This window comes from Poecilia reticulata, chromosome 21, assembly GCF_904066995.2.
Source record: "Poecilia reticulata chromosome 21, P_reticulata-male-v2, whole genome shotgun sequence".
NCBI lineage: Eukaryota > Metazoa > Chordata > Actinopteri > Cyprinodontiformes > Poeciliidae > Poecilia > Poecilia reticulata.
In genome coordinates this window covers 12,781,655-12,806,347 of record NC_088850.1, presented here as the reverse complement: position 1 = coordinate 12,806,347, position 24,693 = coordinate 12,781,655, and the positions used below count along the sequence as shown (strand labels likewise).

Sequence of the window (24,693 nt, the reverse complement as noted above, 5' to 3'; positions counted from 1 at the left end):
TCTATGTGTGTCAGGCGTGTGTTAGACCACACCTCCAGCTCTTTGAGGGGCTTTTAGCAGATTCACTACAGATAAATAATTGTCCCATCCTCCTGCGAGCTTCAAAACCCTCTGGGATCTCTTAGTGCACCTCTCAGGTCCGCCATCAGTTCTTTATTACGACTCTGGCTTGGTGAGTATGACGAATAAAAATGCTTATGTTCATAACGAAGCATCACATTGTTAATTATCACATTTTCCCACTCTTTTCCGGCTGTGAAGCACGAGCTTCTGGAGCAAAGGTATGTATTCTTCCAGCGACGTCTGCCTGGCCGGCTGCACTGCAGAGCATCTGCCCCCCAGTCACCCTGACCCACCGCCATCAAATTTAGGTGGTTTTTACACCTCACACAAGGACAGCAAGAACATCAAGGGGCTGATTCACAGGATTGAAAACACTGCTTCAGGTTTATCGTGTTCCGTCCCGGTGGAGTATAATCTGTCCACAGGGAGCACAAGAACACCTTTGTCTCCTGCTTTTTCCAGTCATTACGACTGGAGTCTCAACAGCGGCCATCAAGCCAAGCGTGCCAGAGTTGAGAACATCATCAAAGGTATAACCTGCACAGATGTCGTGCCAAATCACCACGAGGAGACCGGCTGCGTGCAGGAGGGAGAAGAAAGGGTCGAAGTGTCGGCTTTACATCAGAGACTCGTGGAAACGAGTGGAACTGAAAGCCTGAGAGAAAGCCACCGGCACCTCAGAGAGGTTAGGACGAAATTCAGTCCCATCTGCAATGATGAGAAGTTTCCCAGATGGAGCGTCTCATCTGAAGCATCTACAGACGAGGTACTTTCTAAGTCCTGCAGCGACTCTGAAAGCAGTCCAGGTAAAATTCATCAGGAATGGAAGAAGGCGACGCTAGGCCACCTCGGCTCCAAGCCGGATCGGGTGAAGCTAATGGCAGACATTTTAAAGTACGAGCTGACCCGAGCTGTGAGCAGGAGTGTGGACTCCATTTTCAAAAGCATGCCGCTTATACAGACCCCAGCTGAGATGGAGACTTCAGAAACTACTCTCCCTCCTCATTTGGCAGAGTGCATGGAGGACAAATTAAGATGTGGGACAGCAGAGGTTCTGCTCCCAGACGTCCAAACAGAAGCTCTGTCTCTGGTGGTCCAAAAGCCAGAGCTGGAACGGCCGCGAAACTTCATCCTCCAGTCTACATCGGCGGCTCCTCTTACCCCCAAATCTCCCATCTTCTTCAGCAGTGAGCCTGAACAAGCATCGGAGCAAGACAACATCACACACCATCGACGGTACGGTTTTAACTGTTTACCGGGTGGATGCTCTGAAGGCGGTGAGCAAAGATTGGACACGTATTGGAATTTGGTCAAAGTGAAATCAAAGGTCACCTCCAGATCTGTGAGAAGCCCTCACACACACACTGTGCCGGTGGATCAGGTGATTCTTGAAAGCCTGCAGCTCCCGCATGTGAAGTTAGAACCAGATTGCTTCGAGAAAAATAACCTCTATATGTTGAACGTATCCTTCAGACGCTCACGAGTCATTTAGATCTGGTATGGTTACCTTGTATATTTAAATGCTCCTTATTTTAGTCTAAAGAAAACCACACATCTCTTTAGCTATGACAGCTTAAGAGAATTTTGATTTAGATCTGTGGATTTCTTCCTTAACAATGACGTATTTCAGGAGTGTCTGACAACAAACCACCTGAAGAAAGCAAAGCTCATGTTCTTCTACACTCGCTATCCGAGCTCAGTGGTGCTGAGGATGTGCTTCCATGACGTGCAGGTGAGTAAAACCTTATGATCTCCAAAAAGAAAGTTGCAGAAAACTAGCAAACCCTAAAAACATTTTTTTAAAAACTTGACGTTTTGTTTCAAGCGTCATGTTTTCACACATTTTTCAAATCTAACCACATTATAAACCTTGAGATTTATAACTTGCTAAATATCCTGAATAACATAAAAAAAAAAAACAGCAGACAACAACATGGTAAAATCGTTGCATCATTTTATTTAATTAAAATTTTTTTTTTACATCTAAAATGTTCACAATCAAGTTTCCAGTTCCACGTGGCCATGTTTCATTATTGTACTTACCCGGTGCGTGTGTCGTCCACAGTTCACACGCTGCATCACCTCCCAGCTCATCAAGTGGTTCAGCAACTTCCGGGAGTTTTACTACATCCAGATGGAGAAGTTTGCCCGGAGCGCTCTCCTGCAGGGGGCGGCCGACGTCAGGGATCTGACTGTAAGCAGAGAATCAGAACTTTTCAGATCTCTAAACATGCACTACAACAAAGCCAACGACTTCCAGGTGAGGATGATCTTATGACTCTCAGAGCCTATAGAAATGAGTAATCGTAAGCTAAACAAATTTATCTGATTAAAGAGCAGATTCATTTATTTTTTACATTTTCCCTCTCATTTGTTAGAATTTAAACACATTTTTACTTAATATTCAGCTGGATTTCTTAGAAGTCTAATTTTATTTATAGAGGCACAAAGTTTTCACATTGAGTTTATAAATTCTATATTGGTTTGTATTTTTTCAGATTCATCACAGTCCTAATTGTACAGATTTAAAAACTACAAGTGCAACAATTAGTAATTGTATAATAAATTCTAGAGTAGTTTTCATTTTCGTGACATGTAGGCAATAGTACCAAATTACAGCAGAAAAGAAAGGACAGTAGGAATAATCTGACTTTTAAATTAGTAAAATAAAGTTGCAACTACAACGTCAGATTTTACCAGATATCTGATATTGTATTGGTATTCAAGAAGTTTGTATATTGCTTGTGACATGCCCAAAAGTCTGCATGCCTTCTGTAAAGGGAAGCGATCATTTAAGAGGCTATGACCTGTAAACGGTGATAATTCGATTAAGCATTGTGACTTAGGCAAGCACCTCCTCTATACATTACAACAGACCTGATGCCCTGATTAATTATATCTTGCAAATTAAGAATTTAACTGTCAACTATCAAATTAACTACTAAATTTGCCTGTTTTATTTGCTTTAACAACTATAAACACACATTTTTAAAAATCTGCAGTAAAGAATGTTCCATGTGATTTTTTTTTTTTACATTTAACTCTAGGTGATGACGCATGGTTAAAAAACAAAACAAACACTGTAAAATTGGCTTTTTACTTTAGAGGAAAATCTGTAAACCAGAATCACATGATTACAACCATATTTTCTTACACAAGATGGCATATAAGAGTTACTGAATTCTTCATGAAGAGAGATGAAAATAAACAAAAGGTCATTAGTTTGGGGCACAACTTGTTTTCCTGATTTGAGAAGCTAGCTTTTTGTCATCTAAATTTATCCAGGACCATCCGGGCGTCTATGAAATGGCCTCCCTTTATACGTTTCTATAAAGGGAGGCTCAGGTAGATTATAGCTTAATGGGGCATAAATAGATAAGGAAGAAAACTTTATTTCTACATAGTGGAGCTAAAAAAAAAAATCTAAAGTTATATCATGGTGCAATCATACGCTTCATGTCATCAAAGGGTGCACAATCTGATCATTGTGCCTTTATTACCGCCACTAAAGTTTGTCCAAATGGGTTGTTTGCTCAGTTTATGAGCACTCACTGTGTCGGCTAAGTTGCTTGAACCGAAAGATACCAGAGTCCAGTGGTTACTGCTCAGAGGTTTTACAACCTTTAAAAGCCATTGTGGTTATATACTGAAGAAGGGAAAGGATCAAATATATGGTTTCTTAATCCCAGTTCATGACTGGAGAGAAATTGTTTGATTGGAGTTGGTTTAAAACAGGCAAGTGTCCACTTTGTCTTGGCACTTCTCTAACCTGCAGCTGAAAAACTATTTCTAGCAGCTATGAGTCGATTATTCCAGGTCAGAATTATTTTAGTGAATCTCAACCATCCTTTGTCTTGTACTCAAATATTCAGATAGCTGGAACAGCTGTGAAGGCGGTTTACATGTTTACCGTTATCTCCAGCTCATGCAGACAGAGAAAACAGCTAAAATCCAATTTGGAAAAAGACAGAAAAAATATATATTTTTTGTCCTTTTTGGTGCATGAGTTTGATGAGAATACCTTTCAGTTTTATTTACATCTACCAGTAATACACTACAGCCTTGAAAATGCTTCTGAAGCTTCAGAGATAAGGCTAAGGAATAAACAATTGTAGAAGAATGTGCATCCAACTAAGACATAGAAAACAAATTTTGCAGTTGAAAATGTTTTTTTTTTTTTTGAAAAAACAATTCAGAATATTTCTGCTAAAAACCTAGGAAACATTTGTAAGCACACTATAAAAATGTAGAGCAGGGAATGTAGTGAGTATATTAACAAAATATCTTTAAAACTTTAAAGACGGCCTTAATACACTTATGTAAAAAATTTTGCCATGAGTCAAAATACTCAACTGCTCAAAGTCCAAAAAAATAAAGGTGCTTTACTGTTAAAGGTGATTTACAAATATGTAAACTGTGGATCCTGGACATATTTTAAAAATCCATGCAGTCTAAATGTTGTTTGGGAGTCTTCACTGGTTTTTATTTTATTCATTACAGAGACAGTAATATTTTGGTTATTTAGCCAAATGTTGTTCCTAACATTTTTCATCTTAAGATTTCAATATGTCACTGCAAATGTAGGTCTAGTGAATGGAAGCAAGTTTGCTAGAGTGGAAAATATGTACCGGTCTTGAATTGTGGACAGGGACTGCACAAAGTCAGCTTGTGGGGCAAAAAAAGCCCCTCGGGCTGCACTTTGGGCACCACTGTGTTGCAGCATAGATCTCGTACATCGGCAGACAGTACAGATTTAATAAAATTAAAATTTAGGTTGCGTTTCATTATAAAAAGCATTTGGTTAAGTGCAAACCTGGCATGTACAAAGGAAAGGAATGATTCAAACAGCATTATTACTAAATAAATCACTGTTACAGAGATCCTGTACTGTTAAGAAGCTGTTCATCCATAATTTTGATGCACAAACAGCTTTTGAGTTTAGAAAGGAAGAAAACTCCAGAAAGTATTTGACGTAAAAATAAAACATGTAATGCTTTTTTTGTTATAAAACAAGGGACAAACTCTTTCACAGCTCAACAATGTTCAGCTGTGGAAATTGGATGAGGTTTCATGTTTGCAAGATCAATTAGGATGTCAAAGATTAAACTAGCCCAAAGAATAAACTATAGCACAGAATCACATTTCATTAAGTCTAGTCATTTTTTTGGAATTCACTTTGAAACTTAAAGTACCAAATAATCTAAAACAAGAAATGCAATAAATTCTTTTGGACACGGGACCAGCCAAGCAGTTGCACTGCGCTCGTTGTGAAAAACCGCACTTTGTATCAAATTAGAAATTGATTCATTAGAAATGAATAATAAAGCAAATGACAATTGAAACATTTTCCTTTAGTCACATTTAGACATTTATTTTTTTCAACCGAGTTGAAAAAAATAATTTCAAACGTAGGTTTACGGTAAGGTTGCCTGCCTCTGGTTGAGTTTATGTTAACACCATCTGATCTCATGTTAAAGAATCTTACAATGGTGCATAGAAAATAACTAATGCTTTTATAATGCTGGTAGACCTGAAGTATACAAATTTTAAACTAGCTGCAATTTGCATGCAAGAGGACAAGAAATTATTTAAATCGACTGTTGTGGTTTATCTTTCTTCACCAAGTCTTTACTTACCTTGATATAAAAGACCAGAATATACCTAACAGCATCATGTTAATTTTCTTAAGTTTTTATTTAGAGCCAACATCTGAGAAAATTGTTTGACGTCAATGTTTCTCGTATGCATCGTTAGGTTCCTGACCGATTCCTTGAAGTGGCTGAGATTACACTGAGAGAGTTTTACATTGCAATTTCAATGGGCAAGGATCGCGACCCATCCTGGAAGAAGACAATCTACAAGGTGATCTGCAAGCTGGACAGTGACGTTCCACCTGAATTTAAAAGTCATCACTTTGGATGAACACCAGCCAAAAAGGCATCTTGTGCCACAGAGTGGACTTACTGAGTAATTTAGTTTTAAATGGGAAAAGAAAGGCAAATATATGAACGGTAAGTAATATGGATGTCAGAACGAAGAAGAGTAATGGTTGATTATGTAGCTTCAGCTTCTTACTACTATACAAAAGCTACCAACGTTAACTCAGTGAGTGATCTTAAATGTTTTCTGTATTAAAAGGAAATCTTTAACATGTTAGTTTTGAACATCTTTAGGTTACCTAAAAAAAAAATAAAAAAAATAAAAATCCAGATTTGTGAAGGACTTTCTCAAAATGCACACAAAACAAGGTCCACACCGGAGAGCAAAAATATTTAATATTTAACATAGAAAATACATTTTATTTAGATGAATACAATTTCAAAACTTACTCCACATGATTAAATCTAGCACATTTACTTCCCATACTTACCATAAGTCCATCAGGTTTGATTTGTTCCGTTGGTACTCGGGCAAAATGTCTCCAGGAGAAATGCTCTTTGCTCTTCTAGCTTCAGGGAATCCAGGCAGACGAATCCAGATTAAAATCCAGAGTGGGAAAATTCAAACCCTGGGTTTCCTTCAGTCTTCGAAGAGTTTAAACATGGAAAAGAAAAATGTTGATAACACCAGTCTTTTTTTTTTTTCTATTACATGTTAATAAATTACACACAATAAATGTAGCTACCCATGCTGAAAGAAAGTGGGGCCTCCTTCTTACATTCTTACTAAGAAGCACTAAATGACCTGACCTCTCAGTTTTCTGGAGACCAACCCAGGTAAACTCAAATCTCAAATTCCAGTATTACCAAAAAGTTTGTACTTTTTGTATTTCAGCAAGAGAAATGTTGTGACCTCTTTAAGTCTGCAGACTTGACAAGTTGTTAAGCATAGAGTAAGTGTTAGTCAAAAGGTCAGTTCCACAAAAGTTGATTGCTCACAAAGCCCCGTTTCTAGGCATATTAATGGAAAGTTGAGCTGAATGAAAGTGTGGTAGGAAAAAAAGCGCAGAAGCAACAGGGGTAACTTTAGTTTTTAGAGAACTGTGAAGCAAAGGATCTTTCAGGAGTTTGGGGGAGATTCACAAGATGTAGAGAGAGTCCAGAGTTGGTTCTTCAAGAGCCGCCAAATATACACATTCAAAATAATGATCTATGACAATTCCAGTCTTTCTGCTAAACCACTCCTGAAACACAGACATCAGAAGAGTCTTACCTGGGCTAAGAAAAAGTGCAGGACTGTTGTCGAGTGGGCTGAATTAAAATGTGCTAATTTGGAAATCAAGGTCCCAGAATGTGGAGAAAAAGTGAAGAGGAATACAATTGAAGTTGCTTCAGATCCAATGTTACGTTTCCAGTCTGTGATGACTTTGGGTGTCGTGTCATCTGCTGGCGTTAGTCCAAAATCAGAGCGACCACCTGACAGGACATTTTAGGGCACTTCAAGCCCGCTTCTTTCGAAAAGGCTTATGAAGACGGTGATTTCACCTCCCTAAAGGAATTCACATCCGTTCACATTGAACTGAATTTTAGTTTTCCTTATTTTATGCTAAGAATACGGAAATTATCAAACTACACTGAAACAAACACTGCCTGGCCAAAAAAAAAAAAAAAGTCTGATATTTTGTTTGACCACCTTTAGCTTTGATTACGAAACACATTTGCTGTGGCATTGTTTTGAATAGCTGCTGCTGTATCACAAATTATTTCCATTATCTTTTCACCAAGATCTTGTTTTGATGTCCGACCACCTCTCAAGGCCAGCATATCCCCAGGATTCTCAATGGGATTAAGGTCTCAACTGCATGGTGGCTGATCCATTTGTGAAAATGATGTCCCATGTTCCCTGGACGACTTTCACAATTAGCCTAATGAATCATTGACAAAGGTATATTTCAAGATGACATCAGGGAGGAAAAACTTCATTGACAAAATTACTTGATTATTCAGCATCTTCAGGTACAGCTGACCTCATAATGTTGTGAACCTAAATCTGACCAACCCTGGATCACAGGGCTGCCCCCAGGGGTTTGTACAGTAGACACTAGGCATGTTGAGTGCATCACTTCATCTGCCTCTCTTCTTACCCCGATGTGCCCATCACTCTGGAATAGGGTAAATCTGGGCCCTTCAGACTACATGATCTTCTTCCATTGGTCCAGTCGTCTTATTTTGCTCCTTGCATATTTAAGCCTTTTTCTCCCGTTAGCTTCAATGATTAATGGTTTTCTTATGGCTACACAGCTATTGAGTCCCAATCGAATGGATTCCCTTTGCATTGTGCACATAGAAATATTTTTACTGGCATTTAATAGTTTTTAACCCATTTTTAGTAGTTTCTCCAATCTCACTAGATGTTTTCTCTGCTTGGTGCCAGTGATTTCCCCTTTCTTAAACAGACCAACATCTTTTCCACAACCACGGGATGCGTCTTTTGACATGGTTGTTTAAGAAATGAGAAGCTACTCATTGCATCTTTAGGGGTTAAATAACATGTTACCATAAGAGATAAGTGGCCATGCACGAAGGAGGTTCAACGTAATTACTTGTTTTGGCAAAAAAAAATTTGGCCAGGTAGTGTAGAATTTTTAAAAAAATAACTAATAAAAGTATAAATTTGATTAATGAATTGAATTGCTACAAGTAAATAAATTTTTCAATATGAAGTTTATGATAATGGATTGAAACATTCTGTATTATTGTTTGATATCTGCTATTTGAGTGTTAGCATTCATGACCTATTAAGACTAACGAGAGAAAAACAAAACAAAACAGGAAAACACCAATCTGTGTAGATCACGGTTCACCTCATGATCACAAACGTGCAAAAATACAATATGTTAGCGTTCAAACAGTACCTCTGAAATGTTAATGACACTGATATTTCTTATGACTCTTTCGCTGTAAGAAAGGTAAACCAGTTCAGTTGAAACAACTACCATAGGACATAATGAGTAGTAGCAGTTCAAGAAGGTGGTATAGTGGAAACTATTGTTCAGCAGTGGGCAACTAAATGCACAAAGAATTTTCCAGAGACTGAAGGCAAATATGTGTTCAAAAGCACATGTCTACATAGTGCATATTTGTCCATATTTCTGTCGTCAGTTAAAATCCAAGTTTAATTGGAATAAAATTATTGGTGACTACAATTATCACAATAAGTCGGTAATAAACCTTTTCACATAAAAATTTAAGATAAAAATTATGCGGTTTTTTTTTCCAAAATAGAATGTTAAAACAGTAATGAGCAATAATCTGAGTTACTATTGCTCTTGAGTTATTAAAAAGGTCAATTTTAAACACCAAAGATAATTCCAAAGATAATTTATCCCCTTATGCATTTCTTGTCCTTCCCTTCTTGACACCTAAAAGTTTTAATATTGGATCAACATAACCCAACAATATTTTTACCTCAATAAATGAAATTTTAATTGTTTTTTTTCCAATTCCAATTTCATTTATTATGGGAAGAAATATTTTTCCAAACAACCTGGGCCTTTGTGCGGCAGTTATTGGCCACTTGTTCAATCATCAACAATCCATTATAAGAGTAAATTTCCTTATAATGGAATAAACAAATAATTAAAAATAAACAAAAATTGCAAGTATTTTAAAGTGGGCAAAAAGGTCTGAAAAGGCAATGTAACATGTCCTGATTTAAATAAAAAATTCAAGAACACTTAGCCAAAGTTATTGGTATCCATTAGTCAGGAACAGGTTGCAGAGCCGTTTCTAAGACTATAGTTAAATCAATCACCAACAAATATAGAAAACATGAAATAGTGGTGAGAATGTTTTTCATATGTTTATGACCTTAAGCTCAAGCACACTCTGATAATGCAGCAGAGTAATGATCCAAAGAACACCATCCAGTTTAAATACCTTAAAAAAAACCAAAAGTAATATTTTTGGAATGTTTTACTCAAAGTCAGACTTATAACTCATTCGAAATGGTTTAAGTTTAGGTCAATTCATACTCAAAAGAACCATTTACTCAAGTTATTGTCTGATTAAACTTGATTGGGTGATCAGAAAATTCAAAAAAGCAAAAACAGAAGTAATATGTAATGGGGAGGGTTACTTTTTCACAGCACTGGATGAAAAGTAATAAGTCCACTGTTTATTGAAAGGAATTGGCTCCTTTTTACTTTAATATTTTCACCACCACCTTGTAACATGCACTGCCAATGAACTCTAAGGGTGGCTGTTACAGGAGATGGGACTTAAAGATCTTTATTAATGACCTACTTCCATGTTGGATCGGTTTATATAAAAATATATACATGTTCAATTTACAAAAATATTCATTCGCATAACAGGGAACCTAGACGAACAAGAGATGAGTACAGTTGATAATCGTCTTAGTCTGGAGATTATGACTTCAAAGCCAAAACATAAATGTACAGAGACGAGACTTTCATTGTAGATTAGCAATAAACTGAACAAAAAGTCTTGCCAAACACAAAGCAACACAGCCAATTCTCCAAGCATCATTATGAAACCCCACTGACAAATCTTATTAGTTTATAATGTTGTGAACCTTTTATTTTTCCTTTACAGCACATTGACTAAGAAACAGTGTTACAGGTATACAGTACATGAGGTATAAAACAAGAGAAAAAGGTAAAAGATGCCTGAATACTTAAACAAAATAAGCACAAATTATTAACTACAACTCATCCCAGAGGGAAAAATGTGTTCTTTATAATTATTAGTGAAGTGACAAAAATTACTGATAACTGTTGGGAATATTGTACTGACGAATGTTTCACCGTCAAGGAGCTGGAGCATCTTCACATTCTGGGCACCTGTGGAAAGCAAATAATGTTATTTAATGATAGACTTGTTTACAATAAACAGTAAAGGTTAAAATCTTAAGCAACAACAAGATCTGTCATACTTTCACAGCTAGCATCTAACATTACAATTGCTCCCCATCAACCAAACAACTATCAGTTGAAAGGAAAGGCCACAGATACACCATTAAGGGCTACAGATATTACACTTTTTCAGTAAAACTAAGCTGATTGTGCAGTTTCATCCAAAGTAAGCTTTCAAGACAACTCAACTGTCTTTAAATTGAGAATTTGCTGCAACCCACAGGATAAAATACACCTATGGTAGGAAAGTGCCATATAGACTTCTAATAAAGTCCATAAAAAACATTCTTGGGATAAAAGATACTAGTCTTTACATTTTGTTTTTTAGGATTTATAAATCATCATCTAACATTCTTAAATGTTAGATGACGAACATGCCTAAGGTAGTAAGAAATGCCTAAGGTAGTAAGAAAAAGTAAGAAACTGTAAAACATACGTACGTACCTTACTGTAAACCAAAATAATGAATCAGACTATCCTAGAAATATTTTGTACGATTGAGAGCTCTTTGTGCGAACTGGCCGCTCTCATCTGTTATTTTTTCCCAGTCCGTTTGCCCAACTACAAAACCGATAGCACGCTTTCGATCTGCATCCTTCTGCTCTTCAAGGTCAGCCCATCGGACCTTAACAGAAAAGACAACCAACCAAACCCATTATGAGCATGAAATAGATATTGGTCAATTCAAATCGCATTTTCCTAAAAGACAGCCTCGTATAACAGCAAAATTTTTTTACCCTTTTCTTTCCTGGTGCAGACGTGCGTGTGGCATAGTCGTCTGGCAACTGAAGGTAGTCCTCTATGCCGGATAAGTGTTCACTGTCACGCTTCCTCTTCCCACCGCTCACCAGGCCATCCAACTTGTCTTTATTAAAAGGAAAATTATCGCCAAGGTCACTCTTGTCCACCCAGTAAAAAAATTTACCTTATTCTACTTCTGCAATTATTTTTAGGTAAAGTGTTCAATACAGAGCTTGGATCTACTCAGGGCATCCTGTCAGTTCTGTTTTTGTACTTGCATTAATTAAAACATAAAAGTAATGGTCAGGGATTTGCAATACAGTCATAAGGCTAACTGATTGTTGAACCATATTTTGCAATAATATGTGGCAGAACATACTTTCTGCATCAGTTTCTCATGTAATTGTGGTCTTTTCTGTAGCACTGCTTCCATTCATTGAGGTTTATGTATTTGTTTATGCACAACTCTTCAGATTTCACTGAAGCGGACGCAAAGTCTAGTCAGAAGACAGTTCCTTTTACCACACTGATTACTTTCCATTTCAGCCATGCAATTGTACATCTACAATTGCTATCTAACTATCTAACAGCTGATAGATGTTTTCTGTCTACATCTATCAGCTGGGTTGAGTCAAAATTTGACTCTAGAATACTTTGGCAAACAAAGGAGTTCTTGGTGTACTCAAATACTGCACTGGGCCCAAACCATCATCCCTCTATCACCTTGCTTAAGATTTACTGCAGGGATCTAGAATGTGATCTGATTTCGCAATAGTGCACCTAAAGAAATGAGGCTGCACCGGTGGATCAGGTCATCAAGACAAAAAAGGATCTCAACACACGGAAAGTCTCCCTGTCGTTCATCAACAAATATTCGGCTCACATCATAGTCCAAACCAGTGCTTCTTATCCCTGACCTTCAAGCTCCCTGGTCCTGTTTAGTTTTAGGTGTCTCATTACTGCCACACACCTGACTTAAATACCTGGGTGATTAACAGGCCTCAGCAGCTCTATGTGGCTGCAGAGGAGGTCATGCAATCATTTGAATCAGGTGTGATGGAACATATGTAAGATAGAGAGTTTGGATGATCAGGATTGGAAACCACTGGGCTAAGCCAATCAGAGATGGTGAATGGCAGGATCCCCTTCTGATTGGTCATGACCACATATTATTGTATGTCTCAATAGAAAGTTAAAAACTGAGCCATGTAAAAATTGTAACCAATGCTCTGACAATGGGCCATCCCCCTTCAAGGTAATGTGAACTATGTGTGACAGATAGTTAAACACTCTTACTTTTGCTAATGGTTTGCTCATAAATTGCACTTTGACGCTACATTTGTGTCCCCAACCTGATCGTGCAGTGAGTCTGATGTAAGTGAACATACAATATGAAAAAACGTGTTTTTAAATCTCTCACACAGTTGCTCAATACATGTTCTGGCACACTGAGTCAGATGAAGCTCTCACGTTTTTTGCAATTTGTCTCAATATTACAGTCTGACCTTGGGTCAATTTTATATTTTCAGTCCTGGCAAGAATAGTAATAATCTTAAATACTTGTAAACTAAAATCTGTAGGATGATGGACATGTTCATAATGGCCTACAAAACACTTTGATGGTTTGCAGCAATTTCTTAAGGAGACAATTCTGTTTTTTAATGCTAAAAACAATAATCCCAATTCTAGTGGCCCAGTCCAAGTAACAAAACGCACATACAAATTACTTATGAGATGGAAATGGAAATCTCTACACTACAGAGGACAATGCTTTCATGATTCAACAGAGATCTGAAATATTGAATACCTACCAAGTTTGGCCTCAGATGTGTCCATCTCCCATTTGCTTTTTGGAAGATATCCCTAGATTAAAGAAACACTGCAATCGTTAAATATCTGGGTGATGTAGGGGTGGAAGGAGAGAGTAGGAGAGGGGGATGGCTGAAAAGAGAGGAAAGTGGTTTATAAAAGATTAAAGGACAAACAAGCAAAACCTGCATAACACTGCATTGGAAGATAAAACAATACAATGAGTGCTACATACATGCTGCTGGCATGCAGACAAATATATTGTAACTCATAAGTGACAAACTGATCATCAGCTAACTGATGATAAATTTGACAAATTAAAGCTCTCTACAAAGAACAAAAATAGTTTAAGTAGAAGTTTGGTTTAGTGTACAAATATGGTCTATTTTTACAAATAATCCCATGGCTGCGTCTTATGCTGAGGATGCAGTCTTCCTGCTGTAAAAAAGTCCTACAAAGATTTCCACTCAAGCTACACGCTCATCAATAAACATCTAACTGCAGAAGTATCCAATCAATCAAGCTACAATGAGCCAAATAATACAATTTTGGCATCTCGCTATAACTGATGTATGATTGTTTTATGATTTGAACATGTGTTTGTCTAAAGTTTTTTTTATCTAAGGGATTTTATTAAAATATACATATTACAGAATGACAAGTCAGAAGATGAATTATGGCTATTCATATTCAAATGTTTCATAAAATGTGTGGCATGAAAAAAAAATCCTTTCATTTGACAAACTGTTGCAACTAAAAGTTTAACTAAGCCTCTTGAATTTCTAAATTGTTGCTTATTTTTGACAAATTATGTTGGATTATTATGTTTTTCGTCTCCAACTGTATTACAGTTGGAGAAACAAAGGAACTATTCTGAACAGTGAATAAATAAGAGTTTTCCTTTTAGATCAATATGGACTCAAACATCTGCCATCTCTAAGCAGGAAAGAAATATGCATAAAAACTAATCTTTCTCATTTATCACATAAAGAAACAAAAACAAATAAACAGCTTTTTTTGATGACTCTTTCTTGCTTTTTTAAAAACAAATAAAAAAAAAAAACATAAAACAGGATTAGGTCATGTAGTGAGTACCAACCTTTGGAATTTCACCTGTCATTTCCAAAGAGTTGTTGCTCTCTTACACATTTAAAAGTAACCAGCTGGATTTTATAATTTAGTCACGGTTAAGTCTGAGTTCAGCAAAAATAAATGAACTTTCTTTTAAAGAAAAGGACTCAAAAATTTAATTTATGACTACATTGAACCCACTTGCATCTACTTGGTACTCTAAAGTTAACCATGTCATTTCATTCCAATTAAAATAACCCTTCCTTATTAGTCATTTTAAGATTCAACATTGAATCACCATTAGGACATAATTTTGACTATTAAAGAAACTATTCAGTTGAATGGCTATGCATGAAATATCACAGATGATGCTTAGCAGACATTTTTAGTTCAGATAAAAAGTCAGCAGGATTCACATCTGTGAAACTCTCCAACATCAAGAAGGAAGACCTCTTGGCTGTTGGCAAATATTAGGCTTTCTTTAACCCTTTTCCTGTTATATTCTCTTCCCTCCAAGTTGCTCAAAAGTAGGGCTGAAACGATTCCTCGAGTGATTCGAGTACCTCGATTATTAAAATTCCTCGAGGAAAATTGACCTGCCTCGAAGCTTATTTAATTTATGTTTTATCATTTAGCGCACCGTGTTTCAGCCGGAACATTGTTTGCGTTGAGCGGAGCTCTGACTTCCGCCTCTGAGTTGTTGACGGAAGCTACGTGTTAGCGGCATAATGTCCAATCTTCAAGTTCGGCCCGCGGGGATTTTACTGATTGGTGATAATTCCGGGTTTTCATCGTTTTTGTGGGACCAATAAACATCCTTAAAATGACCGGTGCGATGCCGGGAGTTTGGCAGCCTTTCTGCTCCGGAGCTGCTGGTTGAACGGCAGGAAGAAGCTGAGGAGGATTTATACAGGTGAGCGGAGAGACTGAACACGGCGGGCGGCTGAGGGTTGATGCTTACAGGGTAAAAGCAGCTTTACGGACGAACCGCACAATGAACTTATATCAGCCCGGTCTGAACAAACGGGAGGCGGAACATGGCTGGTAGATGAGTTTCTGAACGGAGGAGCCGTAAATATCCCGTATTGCTCCCCCGGTCTACAAAAAAGTAACTGGTAGGGAAGCTCAAATGTGGAAAAAATAGACTGATGTTGATATCCGATAGTAACACTGGTGTTATGGAAGATTTACCAATATTTTATTTCATAATTGTTTTAATCCGATTACTCGATTAATCGTAAGAAAAATCTATAGATTACTCGATTACTAAAATAATTGTTTACAACAGCCCTACTCAAAAGTCCATTCTCTTCCCTCCAAGTTGCCCAAAAGTCAATTTCTGATGCTTTGATTGGCTTTGGTTGATGTGTTCCAGGCAAAAAGGCAAGGGCCAGTGGAGGACAGGTCCTCCGAACCAATAAAGCAGAAATATTTTAGGAGTGTTCGAGTGTTAAATATTGGTACCCGCCATTTAGAATTTATTAAGTAACTTTTCAGGTTTGCCATTTGTGCATTAATAATTATTAAGATCGTAAAGTGACAAAGAGATTTAAACCCAGAGCATAGGAGACCACCAGAACCATCTCATTTTTAAGTGAACCAATGCTGTCTCCCGTGTCTATAAGTCAAAGAGATTGTCATAAAGTAACTTCATATATGTAGAGATCAAACTGGCTCTGTGAGCAACTTATGACTGATTTCCACTAAGCGGTACTGCCCGGGTCGGTGTGGTATGCCATTTCGTCTTTTTCCATTGTAAATGCAACCAATACAACCGACTCGTATTGCACCATTCCTCATCCCCATACAACAATGGTGCTGTATGGTTAGGGTGGAGCTATTGGCGTAACACCACACAGTCTATTGAATGGAGAACAGAAAAAGCATCACTACTAGCAGAAAACATACTAGAGAGTCAATTTGTCGTTAACACATTAGGCGTTTGTGTTCAACTCCACCTCCCCAGTAGGAGTCTTAACTGACAGTGGAAATGCTTTCCTAAATACGCCGACGCATAAAATAGTGTACTGAACCACACCGACCCGAACCGTACTGCTTAGTGGAAACAAGGCATAACGTGGCTCAGCAGCCACTTTCTCCTTGACCTCAGCAGCTTTTCAAATGAATGTTGGCAGACTCTGATACACTTATTCTCTAATGGTTTTTAATAATTGAAACTGGTCATTGAATGGATTTAAAACCCATTTTAAATCAAGAATTGTTTATACAGCTAAAGATTAATCAAATTATCTCTCTTGACATTTGAGAGTTAAACATATGTTTGTCTTTAGATTAATTATTTCTTTATAGTGTGTAGATGAAAAATAGAACAATTGTCAAGTAACAGTGGTAAGTAAATTCTCACAAAAATTCAGATTTCCTCCTTGCAATCTTAGCAAATTTGGGGAGTTTCCACACTTAAGGAGTTTTGTATGTATGAAAGCAACGCTAGTTCGTTTCAACCCCTGTAATTAACTTTTTGTGCAAATGTGATATGATATACAATATTGCAGCAAGATTGAGCCAAACGTCTTATTGTAGCCAGGTGTGCATTGCTTAGAAAGCTGATTCAGATTAAACAAAGTGATAAATGCTGAAAGTCTTTTTCACAAAGTCTCATCCAGACAGCTTCTCAAAATCATTTGGTAAACCTTTTGTAAATTTGCGTAAACTAGAACCAAAAAAAAAAAAAAAAAAAAAAAACTAATATCAGGATAACATGGTATTGACTAATTTGAAACGCCGGCCCTTCATCCCATATATTTAGTACTCCCATCCCAATCTTCTAGGGCAGTTTATAGTGGCCAGTTTTGGTTTGCTTTCAGTTGTCTGTGTGAAAAGAAGCCAAACCACTGGAAAGAGTTACAACTTTAACATTGATCCACACCACAGAAAATGAATTATAGGTGTAAAACACCCTAAGATGAAGAATTTTCATTTTCATGTAGAGATTCCTTCATTACATATGTATCCACAAAACTAAGAAACAGAAACGTCTTATTCTTTTAGTACACAAGACAAAATTAAAATGTTTAAACTAATAAAGATTACATTAATTTAGAAAAGGTATGAGACGATAGTTCCTACAGTCAACCCCATTGGAAACAAAAAGTGTTAAAAGGTAAATTATGTATGAATTACATAATTGCATTGAGGGATTTATACCACTTGTAGAGGAAAAGGTGTCTTACAAGTGTAAACAAAAAAAAAATGTCTCTGGTTCTTTTGGTTAAAAGTCATATTAACTGCAGACTAAAATAAGCTGCACAAAATGCCAGGTTCAACCTGTAAGAAAATAGGTTAAGAGGTCAAAAGACTTAACAAATAAAATGAAAAAGCTCCATCTTAACAGATATATTGTTCCAAATTGCACTGCAAAAACAGTGCCAATTAATATTTGTAAGAAATTTGCCAACACAAGCTAAGGCTACAACGACAAACAATTCAGTCTGCAGAGAGGATCACCAGAGCTGACATTCTCTCCAACCTGATCTTCTACAGATCTACTGTCAGGAAAAGGGCAACTAAAATTTCTGCAGATCCAACATATCCTGGACACAACTGTGGAAACTTTACCTTCAAGTTGCCACTACGGAGCACTTTTTGCAAAAACAAACTGCAACAGAAAGTTTTTCTCCTTAGGTCGCCTCTCTGATGACCACAATGAACACCTTACAGAATAATCAGTCAGCTACTCTGCCTTGCAACAAATTAAGCAGGTTTGCTTTTGTTTTTTCTTAAAAAAAAAAAAAAGACATGGCTGTACATGCACTTACTGTTCCTTTTATCTTGTATTTTACTTAATCAAAATTGTATGTATTTATACTTTATGTCTACGCAGTGAGCACTTAAAAAACAAAGTTAAATTCATTGTTTGAGTACACAATCTTAATCAATAAAGCCGATTCTGCTATTGGTTAAAAACACTGAAAGACATGACCACTGGGAACTAAATGATTATGTACATGACGATTCTGGTCAAGTGCCTCTAATAACACGCAAAGCATCACATTCATCAGTGAACACACAATGTTTCGTGTTTTAATTTTACAGCTTTAGCCCACCACAGTTCTAATTTTTTAATTTACTACAACCATTTTTAAGATTTGAGAGCAAAAGGAAACCCCACAAAAATCTTTGGGCGTTTCCTTTTTACACATTCTTAGAACATACTGAACTTTTATCTCCTCGATGAATAGTACTATATATAAAAAAGAAAACATGGCCATGTAATATTTTATATTCTTCAATCAGTGGTAGAAAGGCAGGGGGATGAGTTGTTACAACCAATGATCTGTAAGGTTTGAAAATAGAAGTGCAACAAACTGTAGAGGCTGAGCATCAGAGCATTATACTCTACCAAGTTAATTTCCCCTCAGATGAAAACACCAAAATGTTTCTATTGTCCAAAAGCTACAGATCTAGCATAATGTTCAGAAGTTCTTATACATCTTTGTTTAAAACAACGGTACTGTGCTCTAAAAAAAGATCACAATAAGGAGCTTTTATGGACAAATAAAAGTCATAAAAGTCATTGAATGTGACAGGTAAAGATTTAGAAAAAAAAGAGACAAACATTTCAATTAGTCCACAATAAATTCTTCCATGTTGCAGAACTGAAGGCAAAACAGGTACTAATATGTCAATATTTTAATAAACAATTTTTTAAATGTTTAGTTAGTATTGTATAAAACTAAGAAAAGGGAGAAGAGATTACACATTCTCTTACAAGATATAGGGACTCCAAAAAATATTTAAAGAACTTTTTTTATATTGTGTGTGGAAAATTGAGACTCAGATTAGTCAATCAGTATTTGTATAACACAGGGACCTACATGTCCCTCAAGTAGATTTATTACATAAGGTTAAGGACAGTTTTAAATGACTATTTTAACTGTCCACAGTTTTAGTCATACATGCATTCAAAATCCACAGGAAGTCTGTTTCCCAAAAATGATCAGGAAAGCCAATTTCTGACTTTGTTTTTTCTGCTTTGTTTATTTAATCCTAAAGAAATCTGACCAGACAGGTCTGTATTTGCAGTGAAAATAGCTAAAATGTGAGAATGTATTTTCCACTGAAGAAGACATCTCTATGTAGAAAAATAATGCCGTATTTTCCGGACTATAAGCCGCTACTTTTTCCCATGCTTTGAACCATGCAGCTTATAGCCCGGTGCAGCTTTTCTATGGATTTTTCTTCAACCACCAGGGGGCTCTGCAGCAGGATCTGGTAGCACAGGAGGGAAATAGAGCTGCTGCACGAAAGCTCGGTGTGAACGAATGCATGGTTCGGTGTTGAAGACACAGTGCTGCGTCCTTAATAAATCCAGCAAGTTTATTAAGGATGTAGCCCTCTGCTGCGCCCTTGTGAAAAACCGAGAGCGGCGGCGATACCAGCAGCTTATAGCCCGGTGCTGCTTATGTACGTACGTTTTCAGTTTTTTCAAAATGCTGCTTATAGTAAGGCACTCTATAGTCCGGAAAATATGGTAAATATAACTAAAAAAGGTAAGTCTGTTTTCCTCCAAGATTAGTTTGCACTTTGTTTTGAGTACTGGCTGTGAAATTTCTGTATTCAGGCTGTCTGAATACAGGTTAAGCTATAGCAATATGCTAGGAATTTAAAAATTCACAATATTACAGAGATCTTGGAACCTTCCAGAATAGTTCTGAATAACTTTGGCTAAAAATGATTAAAAAAATAAACTTTATAAAATCGCATATTTTCAAATCCAGGTTTAAGCTGCTTCTAAGATTTTTAATTGAATAACTGCTATGAATGACACAAAAAAAATATTAGGAAAATTGTTTTAGATTTTTTTATCCACCCTATTTTTGCAAAGTTTGTGTTTTTCTTTATTTCAAAACCTAATAGAAATAAAATAGTGGTTCTTCAAAAATGAAATTTCCTTTACTATATATTTGTGAAAATATCTAAATACCTACTAAATATCTACAATGTCATATTTTACAACTAATGCCATAATTGCAGCTCTAAATAAGTTTTATTTAGATAGACTGAGGTCAAAATTATTCTTGATTATAAAGATTGCCACCCCTGATCTATATTATTTGAAATTAAATGTGTTTTAAGCGTTTCAGTCTACAAAACCTTCAAAGTCTGAAGTTACTTCACTTAGATCTCTGCAGAGAAACGAAGCAATTAAACAATGAAGCATTTAAGCTACAACAGTGCAAAGCTGATCACCACATTTCATTAATGGTTTAAATGATTGTGATGTATACACATACAAAAAAAGTATTTATGCATAGTATGTACTACATCTTATATTGTAAGGAGAAAATATTAAGACATTTTAGTAGTATGTTTTTCAACTATTGGTTTGATAGCATAAATTTTCATTGGTTTAGTTTTATGTTTTACTATGATGTACTGAAATCTTACATTAAGGGGGAAATCTATTTGATGCAAATTGTGTTTAAATATCATTATAAAGTTAGAAACATTAATATAGTAATAAAAAGACTACAAAACTAAAACTACAGTGCTTTCTTTGTCTTAGGGATTTCATCTGTTTTTGTTTGATCCAACACTACAGATCAATCTGGAAAACGATTAATCCTGCATATGTTTGTTCAATAGAAGCAGAAACGAAAATATGCGGCTAAGAGGTGGAGCTTTTTTGTCCTACCAGATCGCTCTCTTCTTCCTCCTCCCTCTTGGTTTCTTGGGGAACGTCTTCGGGGTTGAAGTCCTCCATTTCAACCTAAAAAGTCAAGCAAATCAAAGTTTAGCTCAGACAGTCACTGACAAAAAGGGTTTCAACTTCCAGCATTAAAAAAAATCTACTAAAACAAAAAATTACCTCCTCAATGGCAGCATCCTGAAGCAAAGATCGCACATCCAGGCGCACCATATGACGAGGAGATGACTCCCAGTTGTTGGACATCTGCGTATAAAAAAGCCCATTAAAAATAACTGTTTCAGCCAAAGATATGAGAAAGTTGCCTTAATTATCTTAGTATTTGAGATCAAAGAAGCAATCTTTTTAACCTTTGTTATATCCTTAAGCTTGCGCCCATGGACATTCCTCTTTGCACACGTTTGAGTGTCAGCTGTGATTTCAGCTACATACACCTAGAAATGGAAGAGAAGTTTGTTTTTTTTTCAGCAGGAACCAAACTGAACACCTTTTGATTTAATTTTTTTATCTAATTTATTAGGTTTATTTGATAGGCAGACACACACATTAACATAGACAAACTAAATAAAACAGCAGGCCAATTCTTGTATCGTCTTGCTTATAGAGTAAGCTAATTTGTAGCATGTGTCTCTATTTAGAAGATGTACTAATTGAAACAACTCACCTCAAAGCCTTTTGTTTTGGCTGCACTCCAGAACTGCTCAAAATGTTTCACTCGGTCATTAATGGTGTCCAGAATAATAAAAGGGAAGAAACCGTCATCAAGAGTTTTCTTAAATGTTTTCAGCATGCTGCTCCTGTAGGTATCCTCCATCTCAGGCTCATATTCATATTCAAGAACCTGAAAGACAGTTGTTGAGCACCTCATTGTTTACACTAAACTAAAACTATTCTGATTAAACTCATCACAATCCATCAGATTAGACAGTTTGATTGATCTCATGTGCATCAGACCAACCTTATTTTTGACTCTCTTCCCGGTGTCTGGGTCTTTCTCAACTTTCTCCACCTCCGTCATGAAGTAATCATCCAGAACAAGAACTCTTGGAGGTGCGCCACCACATTCAACTTCCTTGTCCTAAATAAATTTAGAATAATTTCAAAAATTTGTTTGTAACCAAAAATTTAATCTTTTGTTTCCTCTAAATACAAGTCAATTAATGAAAATATTGATGATCAAAAATAACAGAAATAAACACTTGAAATATGTGTGTTCAATCTATAAAACATGCAACTTTCACTTTAGAACTGACTTACTGAAATAAACTGATATTTCTAATTTACTGAGATAAACATTTCTTGCAAATGTATTAAAAAACAGAATTACGTACCCGTATAAGTTTTGCAACGTGGCTTTTTCCACTTCCTGGGAGGCCCCTCATTATAATAACAATCTGTTAAAATACAGTTTTCTTAAGTCCTTGCTCATATATGCTAATGTTACATGAATGAATATTGCAGGACTTAATTAATACCCTCTCAGGTCGAGATAATCTGCCAGGTGCTTTGAGGATGTCATCAATATTTTTAATTTCAGGCTTCTTCTCGACTCGAGGAGGTGGCGGTGTTGGTGGAGGAGGCAGTGAAACGGCAGGGTGTGGTCCTCGGTCCTCTGGATAACCTCCTCTTCTTTCCACTGAATGGCAATATTTCCATTTCAACAAATTCAAAAATTTCATTAATACCTGAAAATTTACTTGGCTGTATTAAGCCCAAGTATTTGTAGCATTTTAAAGAAATCCTTTAACCTTCAGTTACATTTATTACTCCCCAAAAATTGTTCAAACTAAAATTGTAAATAAATACATGCTTTAAAAAAATGAAAACTCTGAATAAGAAATGCTAATTAACATATGTGCGTCCAACGTACAGTAAGGCGAGCTGTAACGCTCAGGTCCGATGCGGTCTGGTCCAGAGCGTTCATACAGAGGTCTGTCATAGCCAGGCCTTCCATAATAGTCGTCTGGGTCACGATTGCCACTGCCACTTCGCTCCTTGTCTCTTTCCCTGTATGCCGCACGAGGTGGTAATGGAGACCTGCACATAAAATTACCATTTTTTTTATTTCTTTATTACATCCTTCTTATTTCAAACCATCAGAGTCAAGACAAATCAAGACATCTGACACGATTTGATAGTACCTTTCTTCAACCAAGGTATGTGTGCTTGAATAAAAAGCAGAAAAATACCACTTAAGTAGAGAAGCTGGAATTTTTTAAAGCAGAAAATAAGGTTGAATATTCAGCAACAAAGGACATACCTCTCATCTCTTTCCCGTGAATGATAGCGCTCCCTCTCATATCTGTCTCTTTCATATTCAGGAGGCGCATCTCGGTACAACTCCCTCTCTCTGCTGTACTCCCGGCGATCCAAATAGGGGTCTGGTCGCCGGTCATAATAAGGATCTCGGCTGTAGGAATCTCTGAGACCGAGTGGTTCTAGGAATTTAGTTTAAAGAAAACACCAGTTAAAAAGTAAAAAAAATCAAAACTTAATAAAAATGATAAGAAAATTATCGCAATGTGAACCCTACCTTTATCATAGAGGCGATCTGATGGGATTGGGTCAGGTCTTAATACTATTCTCTCACCATATGCAATCCGCTCTACAGTTGCCCCGAGCTCTGAAAAATGACAATCAGCGCATTTCATTACACCAGGATCGCCGATTTAACACCTAATATGTCTCTAAAGTGTCAATTAAGGTATTTGTTTTTCTGGACATACCATGCCCATGTCCATAATCGACCGTTTTAGGAATTACTGGCGGTTTGGCTGAAGAAGACAGTGACGACTGGTAATCTACAGCAACAGCAGGTTTGCTTTCCCAAGACGCTGAATCAGGAGCAGCTGACTGAACAGCAGCACTCATACCCTGGTAAGAAAAGATGCCAATACTTTCAAAGCTCTAACATCAAACGGTAAAGTAAAAAAACTAAAGGGAATGAAGTTTCTTTCCTTCATTGAATTTCTCATACAACCAGAAGTGATTCCGAATAACAAGGTAGCTCTCAGTTACCTTTAAAACACTCCTAACATCTGCTGGGATCTCCAAGCCAAGGAGACCTGCAGGTAGCTCTGGCAGAAGGTCACTGGATGCAGGTTGTGATTTTTCAGTACTAGGGGTCTTTCCCTCTTGCAGCTCCCTTTAAAAAAAAACAAGCCGACCTCAGCATGAGGGATTGCAGTGCGTTTCTGTAATGCTGTCATCCTCAGGTCAATTCAGGACCAAAATTGCAACATTTGTTATATTTCTGGTCTGCTTTCACTCTGCTCTGTGCCAAATGAACCATGCTGTTTGAAAAACCTCACTCCCCTGTTCTGTGGTGGTGCTTCACCAATAACCACTGAGGGAACCAACACAAAATGTCTGAAGCGTTACAGTCCACTTCCTACTTTTTGGAGAGGTCTCTGGGTTACTTGGCATTCAAATATGTATTCAAACCAAAGTTTATGTCAACCAAACAGAGCTAGGTTTTTAGCCAGACCAGAGTTCGCTTTTTTGGAGTTATCACAGCTCCTAAAAC

The 24,693-nt window shown here is 36.8% G+C and overlaps 2 protein-coding genes across 4 annotated transcripts in view; one reads left to right on the top strand and one right to left on the bottom strand.

Annotated features, from left to right (window-relative positions):
- Positions 1-283: 283 nt before the first annotated feature.
- Positions 284-5,985, top strand: LOC103457650 (prospero homeobox protein 1-like). Its single transcript, XM_008397939.3, has 4 exons — positions 284-1,525; positions 1,694-1,795; positions 2,129-2,323; positions 5,818-5,985. The coding sequence occupies exons 1-4, from the start codon at positions 284-286 to the stop codon at positions 5,983-5,985; spliced, it is 1,707 nt and encodes a 568-aa protein (XP_008396161.3).
- ylpm1 (YLP motif containing 1) overlaps positions 2,001-24,693 on the bottom strand; it is a 30,313-nt gene continuing 7,620 nt past the window's right edge. For 2 of the 3 annotated variants that reach the window (XM_008397872.3, XM_081602663.1), the window contains 17 exons: positions 24,186-24,312; positions 23,894-24,041; positions 23,701-23,790; positions 23,428-23,605; positions 23,309-23,332; positions 23,038-23,204; positions 22,643-22,803; positions 22,499-22,561; positions 22,126-22,245; positions 21,832-22,008; positions 21,518-21,601; positions 21,330-21,413; positions 21,156-21,230; positions 13,432-13,483; positions 11,617-11,744; positions 11,324-11,504; positions 2,001-10,807 (listed from right to left, as the gene is read on the bottom strand). In XM_008397872.3, coding sequence (XP_008396094.2) covers positions 11,358-11,504; positions 11,617-11,744; positions 13,432-13,483; positions 21,156-21,230; positions 21,330-21,413; positions 21,518-21,601; positions 21,832-22,008; positions 22,126-22,245; positions 22,499-22,561; positions 22,643-22,803; positions 23,038-23,204; positions 23,309-23,332; positions 23,428-23,605; positions 23,701-23,790; positions 23,894-24,041; positions 24,186-24,312 — 1,825 coding nt within the window. In that variant the 3' untranslated portion in view covers positions 2,001-10,807; positions 11,324-11,357. The remainder of the gene's footprint in view (positions 10,808-11,323; positions 11,505-11,616; positions 11,745-13,431; positions 13,484-21,155; positions 21,231-21,329; positions 21,414-21,517; positions 21,602-21,831; positions 22,009-22,125; positions 22,246-22,498; positions 22,562-22,642; positions 22,804-23,037; positions 23,205-23,308; positions 23,333-23,427; positions 23,606-23,700; positions 23,791-23,893; positions 24,042-24,185; positions 24,313-24,693) is intronic. The other variant, XM_081602662.1, reaches the window with a different exon arrangement.